Below are 10,483 nucleotides of genomic sequence, written 5' to 3'. Positions count from 1 at the left end.
ATTTTCAGGCATTTGCACAATTACAAATTCCTCTTCCCACCCACCACATTTCCCTAAATGGACTCAAGCAGGAGAGGGGAGTGCAAGGAATGTTCTAAAACAGAGACTGAGTATCTGCAGCAGGATGGCCATGCACAGGTGGGCAGGTGCATGCGCAGGGGCCATGGGGATAGATCCTCCACTGCAGCTCCAAAGAGGTGGCATCTGAAGTGCAGGGGGGAGTGGTCTGTGGGACAAACAGCAATGCTGAGTGTGTAGCAGAGAACCCTGTGGGAGTTTTACGCTGGGCAGTACCCAGACTGCACAATGTGGCCTGGAGACCTGCTGACTCCTTGAACACCGTGGATGTGCCCAACGAGATCTACACTGAGGTCTGGATGCAGCTGCTTTCCCCTAAAACACTCAGGACTAGAGCAGTTTTTTTAATTTAAAAAAAAAAAGGCTTTTTTTTTTTTTTTTGGTCAGAAATGTCTGTGAAAAAATTCATGGTGGTGGAGATGTTTTGGTTTTCAGGTAAGCTTGTTTTTAAATTTCATTTTGGTGGCAGAAACACCCATTTTCTTTCACTTTTGTTTTTTTACGCTGAAACAAGGTGGGGTTTAATTTGGGAGGTTAGAATGTGGTTTTGTTCCGACTGTAACAAAACATACAATTTTTTGTTTAAAAAAAACACAAGTTTTAACAAAAACTTTTCTTTCTTAAAAAATGGTCATGAAACACTAGCTTTTTCCAGCCAGTCCTACTCCTGTCTCCTGAGGTTCTTTGGCAGGGGGAGTCGGGGGGGGGGGGCACTGAGGTCCAGGTTGCCTAGCTGCTGAATGTGTGCTTTCCACATGTGCATGTGTTTATCCCCTGCCCACTATGTAACTGGGATAAAGCATCTCTCAGAAGACAGGGGTCTCCCCCATACAGCCCTGGCTCATGACTTCTCGTCATTCTCTTTTCCCAGTAATAGTAGCCCCTTCCTTTCTTTTGGGAAGGAGAGGCTAAGGGTATATCATTTTGATGAGTAAATACAAACACAAAACTGCAGGGCTTCTGGATCCATGGACCAAGTGCACCACTAAAGTTTTCCTCAGCAGTTCCCTTGAGAAGGACTCTGGAGAGGAAGGAATCTGTACTAAGGTACGTTGCTCTTGTGGTACTAGTTTAGGTTTGTTCTATAGGTTTGGGGGTAGGAAACAGTTTTCCGAGTCTGAATTTGATAAATGGGCAGATGCATCCTTCCATGACTGCTATAGCAATGGGAGCCCGGACTTGTGCAGAAATACGTGGGCGGAGGGAGTAGCATCTGCACTACCTTACAAAAACAAACCACCTCAGCTCTGAGTTTATATTCCGTGTCACTTCAGCACAGTTCCTTAACGAACAGTGGTGTGTGGCCTTCACTTTCCTAACCGTGTCTGTCCATCTTCTCCTTGCCTTTACCTTTGTCCTTTTTGGCACAGGGGTCCTGTCTCCTCAATGCAAGCACAAAAGCGCTTCGCATTACTTTGCAGCGCTTCGAGGGAAGAATAAATGTACCCTCAGTGACCTGAGCGCTGGGTTTGGTCAGGGATTCATACAACTCCTTCATGTGAGAATGAAAGACAAAATGGAACACCAATAAACAGTTTCATATGAGAAATATGTGCTTTATCTTCCATTTGCCAAATATATGCTTTTATTTAATTCTAGACAGAGCACTTAAAAACCAGAGGTCACCCCAAGCAAAAGGTATAGAACTGCAAATCTCTTTTCCTTCTCATTTGGAAACTTGTTCATACGCTTCCAGCATTTCCTTGATATCTGCTGCAAATTCACCAAAAGGCACAATGGCAAACCTCTGACATGGTGAAGCAGATGTTATCTTCTATTCATTTGCAAATCTAGATGGTTTCACATAGAGCAGAATTGTTCTGCATTATCAGCTTACATTTTATAGTGATTTTATTCTTTTGTAAAGGATCTTAAACAGGATAAATGATGATCAGCTTGAAAGCTGCCATCTTGGGAGTAAGACACACACAATTCAGCTGTTTGCACAGAAAAGCAAGAAACTTTCAAAGGTGTTATCAGCAGTTACATAACATTTTGAGAAAAGGACATCTATCAACAGCTCTGAAGGTCTCAGCTCTTAACTGGGATATGGTAACAAGTGGCATTTCCTATTTCTAATTCTTCATAACGAGATCCAGTTTGATGAAGTAAGGTGCAAATTCTGTCCCTAATGTTAGAATTACCTTAAGTGAATGGCAAGACTGTGTGTGGATTTGACTTCCCCCTTAACTGCAGTAGGCAAGAGATAACAATGACATTTTTATTTAATCATAACAAAAGGTCTTGAAATTCTGCAATTGGTTAGAGACGCTGTGAAATTAGGTTTTAAACAAATGCCAAATGACCAGACTTAAAGCAGGAAAATGTGTCTCCCTACACTAAAGGTGTGAAAATCCTCCCTTGTGCTTCGTACTAATTGGTCCCTTAGGACCAGGGCTTGAATGGGCCCTAGAGCCTGTATTCCCTTCTCAGCTGTCAAGGTGCTCACTATGTGTCTGAGGGAGGCGCACTGCGATGTGAGAGAAGGGAAGGCTCGCACTCGCGCTCGGTGCTGGTTCTGTTCTGTGGAGAAATATTAAATGTCACTCAAACTCAGGACCAAATTCTTTTACAATTACTGACAAAATCCAAACCTGACTGACCATGCATTGCTCTCTGGTGTTTCTCAGATTGCATTTCTGCTAACAGGAAAAAAGGAAGGAAAAAAGGAAAAAAACTGAGGGAACACAGCTGCTATGCCACACTTCCCCCTCACACTTTCATCCTTAATCCTGTTATTCTAATACTAGGCATTGGCTAGACAGACTGCTAAAGCACAAGCAAGACCTGGGTGGATCAGGAGATGGGGGTGAATGGGCAGTAAAGTGCAGTCCAAAATCAATCTAACCCTTTTTTCCCCCCGCCCAAGCTATACAGGGAAGTTTGTACAACTTAGTTTTGTCTTGTGACCTCTAGAACCACCTCTCCTAGCACCACCTTGGACTAGCTCTGTGGCTGGCTGACCTCATACAAGGCCTTAGCTATTTTCTCCAGCCTCTCTCTGTATTCTAGTTCTCTATAGAGGGCTACATTGACTCCTTCGAAGCCATACATGGCCCCCCACCAGCACGCGGCAATGGCCGCTGTAGAATCTGAGTCCCCACCGTGGAAAAAAGCCCGGTGAGCGAGCTCTGTCCAGGAGTTTCCAGCACCAAGTATGGCATCGTAGGCAATCATTGGGGCATCGTGCCCACTGCTGCCACCCCAGCCAGAGTAGCTCAGGGAAACATAGAATTCATCTCGCTCCTTCACGCCATATACGGGGGGGAAGGTAGGAACAGACACTCCATCTGAAATTCCCCTGGACTCCAGGTATTTTTCCCACCGTTCTTCAAAGTAGGACCTACAAAACAGGGGAGAAAAGTAAGCAAAAGTCCCAGGGCAGCAGTAGGCAGCACTTCTGTTTAACTAGATGGACACCACAGCTGTCAGCAAAAAACATGAGAGAGAGAGAGAGAGAAAGAAAACTCAGCCCACCTGCTAAACCAAACAGCAAACCTCTCCTGTCTAATTGGAGACATTAGCTGCACGACACACAGGCGATGAGAGGATGAGACTCAAAGGGAGGAACACTTAAGCCTTTGACTCTTCCCTCCAGGAGAGGGCAGTAATGCACAGACAGGGATAAATAACCCATTGCATTGCAAGGGATTCAAAGTGACAGAAAATAAGTAGAGAACCCAAATCCTGCACTCAGATAATCTCCACAAACTGCGTGTGTGAATGGATTCAGAGTCCAAACCAGGATCCGTATCAGAATATTTTAGCTGCCCCTCGCCCCCAACCCTAATGTGCTGGGGTCTTTCAAAATGTGTATCTGAACTTCCCACCTCAGCCCCAACTCAACAAATTAATTTGCCTGGTGCCTCAGGACTGCTTTCTTCCAAGCTGAGGTAGCTTATTAGTGATGGAAGATAGAGCTGTATGCCTCCCCGCCCTTTTCTGAATTACAGATGAGCCAATCCTGATTAGTGCCAATTTGGTATTTGCCAAACAGTTTACGCAACCAAATTTCAGCCTATGGTTTGTCTGAAGTGTCCACTGGAGACAGGGTAACCAGATGTCCCATTTTATAGGGACACTCCAGTTTTGGGGGACTTTTTCTTATATAGGCACCTATTCACCCCCTGTCCCATTTTTTCACAGGTGCTATCCGGTCACCCTAACTGGAGAATTTATTGGTATCTCTACCTCATGATTAGATGACAAATTTTACAGGAAATTTCTGAATAATGAATAATCATTGGTGTTAAAAATTGTGTGCGACTCTTGAAAATTTCACACTTTTTTTCACCAATGGTTGTCAGCCATTTGAATAGCCAGTGAATGACTCCACAAAGAATAGTGAACCAAACGTGCTGTTTCTTAGTCACAAATATTCACAAATCACTTTAGTATTCAATGAGCTGTTGTTGAAGATCATCATCAACTGGTGTAAATCTGCATCGCTCCAGCTGAGGAACTGAACCCAAGTGTTGGTTTTTAAGCTAATTAGGACACTGTGAACTACCTTGGATAAAGTTAAAATCCCCTTCCTCCTCCCCAAGCTACCTCTTTTTTTAGAAAGAACCTTGTTAGACTCTGAAAAGCATGAATAATTCCCTCCCTCTCTGTTTCAATCACCTCAGCACTCCCTAGCTCTGTCTGACATCAGCGGTACAGTTTGAACAGAGAGGCTGTTTCGCAGGATGTCCAGTAGAAAGCTCATGGAGAAGCATGTTCTCTCATAAGTTTTGCAGGCTGTAGGATTGGTTTTAGCAAAGAAACATCAGAACCCTTGAGTGCTCTGAAACTATTTGAAGTTCTCCATATTTTGTTTCAGAGTAGCAGCCATGTTAGTCTGTATTCACAAAAAGAAAAGGAGTACTTGTGGCACCTTAGAGACTAACAAATTTATTTGAGCATAAGCTTTCGTGAGCTACAGCTCACTTCATCGGAAGCTTATGCTCAAATAAATTTGTTAGTCTCTAAGGTGCCACAAGTACTGCTTTTCCCTATTTAGTGTAACCGCCCCAATCTCTAGTCATTCAGGCTCTAGGGAGGAAGGATGGTCTTGTAGCTGAGATGCAGGGAGCTGGGTTCTCTCTTTGGCCTCATTAGAGAACTGAAGTATGGAGGATGACAAGTTGCTTAATCCCCTCTTTCTCCATCTGTAAAGTCATACAGTCATAGCGTTTAAGGCCAGAAGCGACTACAAAATCATCTAGCCTGATCTGTATCTCGTAGGCCCCCAGCACCTGGACACTAACAATAGGGACAGCAATACTTCCCTCCCTCGCAGAGGGTTTAGAAGAGTTAGGTCGCTGGGTGTGTAAAGCACTTTCATAACCTTCCAACAAGACTGCAGAGAGGCCTGAACGTGCAGGAGTGGGCAAGGCAGAGGAAAGCTGTGGCATTGGGTACAAACCTTTCCTATCCTAGGGCCCGGTTCTCATTGACACAAAGACAGTGTAAAAGGGCCATGAAGCAAACCCTCCTTGTTGGGATCCATGAAACAGACTCCTTTCACAGAACAGTGTTCAGACCCCATGGCTGAGGTTGCTGAATGCCTTGCATTTGATAGTCTGGAGAGACTGATAACCAGACATTTGGGGGCCTACAAATTCCAGTCATCTCACCAGCAGAACCCAGCCCAGCTCACCACTGCTTCAGGTTCTCCTTCACAAAGTAGCCAGACTTCCGGATGTAGACTTTAGCCTGCGGCAGCACTTCCATTAGTCCCTTCCCCCATCCGTGAGGGGGCTTGCGATTCACAGCATAGGCGGTAAAGAGAGCTGAAGCCAGGGATCCCAAGTAGCCAGTTGGATGATGATGGGTCATTCGACCGCTCTCGATGCTGACTTGAATCAAGCTGTCCAGCTGCTCAGGATGACAAAACCTCAGCCCAATGCACATGGACCGCATGGCAGCCCCGCATCCTCCTTCATTCTTGTTAAACGGAATCCTCCAGCCATCTGGTTTGTCTGGCTGCAGGCCCAGTGCGTTTTGAACACAGGTAGAACCTGTGCAGGAAGGAAACAGACTAATAAAGGGAAGCCTTGATCAACAGGCCAGAATGTTCATTTAGAATGAGGAATGGTGAAAGCCAGAGGATAGGCAGGGAAGGGAAGGAGCTTTCCTGTGTACCTTTCCTAATTTCATATCAAGACCTAATTTGCCTCGCTTACCTATGTCTCTCTACTTCAACTGCTGAAATAACTTGTATAATCCCAAACCAAACTCACTTACAACACTAACCTTAATTTGTGTGTGTGTGTGAGAGAGAGAGAGAAATATATAAGACAGCATCAAAGTCTCAGTCCTTGTCAAAGCCAACAAAATAAAACAAGTTTGGCATTTTCAGGCCAAATTTAGTGTGTGAAAGCAAAGAACTAATTTTAAAAAGTTAAACAATTTTTTTGATTGCCCCACCATCACCACCACCCCCAGACTGTGTGTCTCAACAGATTTTGTCAGACAGCTCCTAAAAACTTCTTCTCTGGCAGAGGAGCACATACATGACAAATTTCAAATAGCATGACTGAAGTTTTGAACATGTAAGATAAGGGTAAAAAAATCAGTCTTGTAACAGAAAGCTAGCTACAGCTGTAACTACAGAGAGATTCTTTCTCTTAACCACCTAGGACAATGGCAAAGATTGTCAATGTGCCTAAAGTAAGGTACATCCATCCATACTTTGGGAATTAGGCCATCTCTTCTTAGGTAACAAAGCTGCTAGGCACCTGCAGTTTCCTTTGGCTTACCCAGAGTCATGAGGTCCAAAGCATATTTATAGCCTAACAACTGCAAAGCTGTCTAAATCATCAGTGGTAACTTTTGTGTCTCCATTTCCCTATTCCACAAGCATCCAGATATTCCCCTGGAATGTTTGCAACCCAAACTGCAGCATTGTACGAGTGTGGGAAAATAAAACTGGCTAAACTGTGATTGCTGTATTTTCATTGTCCTGCTGAGGAAAAACACAGAAAATTAAACAGCAGAACTAGTGAAAAGGGATTTAGATTTTACTAAATACTAAGGTGTTACCGGTAAAGATCATTATGGTTTTGAAAAATGTTTGATGGGGCTTATCATTTTTCTTGTATTTAATTTCTTATCACATCTGTTTAAAATTTATTTTTGTGTATATGTGTATGCACAAGATGTATACTGCATACCAAAAACTACAGCAGAACCTCTGAGTTACGAACGCCACCGGAATGGAGGTTGTTTGTAACTCTGAACAAAATGTTATGGTTGTTCTTTCAAAAGTTTACAACTGAACATTGACTTAATGCGGCTTTGAAACTTTACTGTGCAGAAGAAAAATGTTGCTTTCCCTTTATTCTTTAGTAGTTTACATTTAACACAGTACTGTACTGTATTAGTTTTGGGGGGTTTTTTTCTCCTGCTGCTGCCTGATTGTGTGCTTCCGGTTTAAAATCAGGTGTGTGGTTGACTCGTCACTTTGTAACTCTGAGTTTCTACTGTATGTTAAAAGAATATTAAGGATGCAAAGCAAAGTACTGAAAAGTTAGAAAATGGCAGAATTAAGGTAGCCCATGAAACCTTAATTTGACTCCCTTGTGCATATACAATATCATACTATCTTTAATTACATGGTCACTACAGCTGCCTGGGCATTGGAATTCCGCAGGATATTCCCAAAATAAACAAACAAAACCCCTACTAGTTCTGTATCCAAATGAAAAGCTGAAATTTCCCATGGAACAGAAATGCCAAAAATTTCACTGATAAGGTTGAAATATTTTATTTTGATTGTATTACTTATATAGCCAGTCAATTTACCCAGCCAGTTCCAGTCTTTCTCCCCAGCCCCGCACAGTTTGTTCCAATCTACTTCCTCCATTGCCCCTCCCCAATCCAGCTCTTGTCAACTCCGCATTTGGATCAGGCTGCTTTCTCCTCCACACTGCTAGGGTGCCAGCAGGGCGGGGATGGGGAGGCATTGAGAGCACAGGACAAAAAGGCTTCCTGCTCTCAGGTCTGATGCCAGGCCCTATAGTGGCCCCCAGCAGCAACTGCAGGGACAGTCATATCCTGTTTAGCCCCTTCCACCCTGGGCTGGAGCATGCTCGGTGCAGACAGAATCTTCAGGGAATGTAGCTGCCAAACTCTACAACGTCTTTACTGAGCATATGTAAAAGTGAAATTTTTTTTTTCCCAAAAGGCTTATAACTGGGCCATATGTGGGCATATTTTTCACAGAAATTGCAAAGGCATATCCCTGACATAAAGGTCACCTCCCTGCCAAATTTCATGTCCCAGATCCAAACACGGAGATGCTAGAACTTCTCGAAGAAACTGTTGTAAGAATATTAGCAAAACAATGTCTTTTTCCCAACCTTGTTCTTGGAAATGGCAGAACCGTTTTATTTGAAACTTTTCAGAAAAATCAGTCTGATGCAGACAACTCACATGGAAAATTTCAGCCTGAACACTTAGTTTGGTAAAGTTATAAGCAACTATAAACAGTGGCAACTCTCTGGCAGCCTTAACTAAAGAAGGAATGAGAGAGAGAAAATTAGACTGAGGAAGGAAACGTTGTTTTGTATGGTACAGATACAATTTCAGAAGGATTACCTGGAGATCTGCCAGCCATGTCATCCATACAGTCCTTGTAGTGCTTTGCTATAAGGGAATAGAGCTCTGGAAAACTTGGCTGTTTCCCAGCAGCTACCAGAGCTTCAGCTGTAGCCAAGTGCATCACTGTGTCATCGCTGACTTTCCAGCCTGCTATACTGATGTTTCCCAGCCCCCCCTTCTGTGCAACCTGCCTGTGAATCTCCTGGCCATTCTGCAGGAACTCCCATTTTCTATTGTAATAGCCCAGGGTATCACCAACTGCGCTCAGCACCATGGCTGCCACATAGTTCTCAATCAGACCTGAACTCATGCTGTGCCTCAGGGTGGCTCCGCTTCGTGGACTCTGAAAATCAAACAAATATTATTAGTTTGGGAGGGTGCTTCATTGTGTATCTAGTCAAGCAAGAGTCATACTCAAAGTCTTAAGAGCTGGAGCATTCAGCCTTTCTGCACCTGTTGGGCAATTTAACTTGCACAAATAGCTCTGAAATGCAGTATTTGCACACTTTGCCTCACAATCTGTATGGTTAGTTTAGCTTCTGAGTAGGGAATGGCCTGTGGGTGTTCTACTGGGAAACCAATATAAATTCAAACCCTGTTCTGAACCAAGAGTAGATCCCACACCAGCCTTCCATCATACAAGCTTCTAGGCCTTGGCCTATAGCATGTTTCTCTCAGGATCTGACAAAGTACACATTCTTATTCCCAACTACATTCAGCTGCTGCCATCCTGGCCCAGGTAAATTACAGATGCAATTGAGAATAAAGTTATTTATAAGTATTAAAATTTGGATTGATTGGTTTTGTTTTTTTAAAAAAGTGTGATCCATATAACACCCTCAGGTTGGTTGGTTAAGTGGTTTTGTATTAAATCTGTAGTTAAATAAAGCTAACCCAACATTTCTTTATTCAAAAACCAGACAACATATATCCCCCTGCAGGATTTGCCACCTTGTTATAGTAACATTTTGATAAATGCTTAAGAGCCTGAACATGAAATTGTTTGGTCTATTTTTATTGTCTGAGAAAAATGCAAAAAGAAAACCATATCAAGAGTGAAAGGTTAATGTATTAATCAATTGCTATAGGTTAAGAAAGTGATTTAAAACAAAAATGAAGTACAGTTGCACTCTGAAGAGTAATTATAGTGGTCCAGCAGCGCCCCAGAGTTAACATTATATTACAACTTCCATTTAAAGATCAACATTTTTAAGTCTTCTAAAGTTGACATGCTTAGTAGGAGTCCTTTGAAATTTGGTGTGCCTCAAGAGAGTGCAGGGTAGGGGCTATAAAGGCTTAGGACCTGAAAAAAATAACCATTTTTCAAAAAGTTTCTATCTGCAGTTGGTTGTTGTGGTGTAGGGGTTTTTTTGCACAGAGCTAGAGCTAAAACTATTGATGTGAGGCAGTTCAAAATGGTCTCAATCTGTCTAGTTTTACCCAAGATAGTGGTGACACCCACTAAATCTTTGGGGGATACAAACTGAGGACAAGATTTGAGAAAATGTACATTGTTTACAGTTCATACCCGCCAATACAGAACAATGGCTAGAGGGTTTCCTTTCCTTCCATTTTATAGGCTTTAAAGGCCGACGCTTGGAAGGGTTCTAAAATCCAAACAGTTCCTCAGATTGCTTTGAAATTGGGTGTGCCTCATGGGGGCACAGGCTTAGAGATCCAGACTTGGGGTCTTTTGACCAAGGGGTTGCCGAGTTACAGCCTCTCCCCACCAAAACTGATTTCCTTCTGCCTTGTACTGTTCAACTGAGGGGTACTAATGACTGGATGAATCACAGATCTCATTGAGACAAACAGCTGT

General features: G+C 43.1%; 1 protein-coding gene across 2 annotated transcripts in view; it reads right to left on the bottom strand.

The window, feature by feature from the left end:
* Positions 1–1,613: 1,613 nt before the first annotated feature.
* Positions 1,614–10,483, bottom strand: part of ADPRH (ADP-ribosylarginine hydrolase) — a 24,936-nt gene continuing 16,066 nt past the window's right edge. For both annotated transcript variants that reach the window (XM_048869347.2, XM_075117929.1), the window contains 3 exons: positions 8,662–9,007; positions 5,720–6,080; positions 1,614–3,421 (listed from right to left, as the gene is read on the bottom strand). In XM_048869347.2, coding sequence (XP_048725304.2) covers positions 3,022–3,421; positions 5,720–6,080; positions 8,662–9,007 — 1,107 coding nt within the window. In that variant the 3' untranslated portion in view covers positions 1,614–3,021. The remainder of the gene's footprint in view (positions 3,422–5,719; positions 6,081–8,661; positions 9,008–10,483) is intronic.

This window comes from Caretta caretta, chromosome 1 (assembly GCF_965140235.1).
Source record: "Caretta caretta isolate rCarCar2 chromosome 1, rCarCar1.hap1, whole genome shotgun sequence".
NCBI lineage: Eukaryota > Metazoa > Chordata > Testudines > Cheloniidae > Caretta > Caretta caretta.
This window is presented reverse-complemented; position numbering and strand designations above follow the sequence as displayed.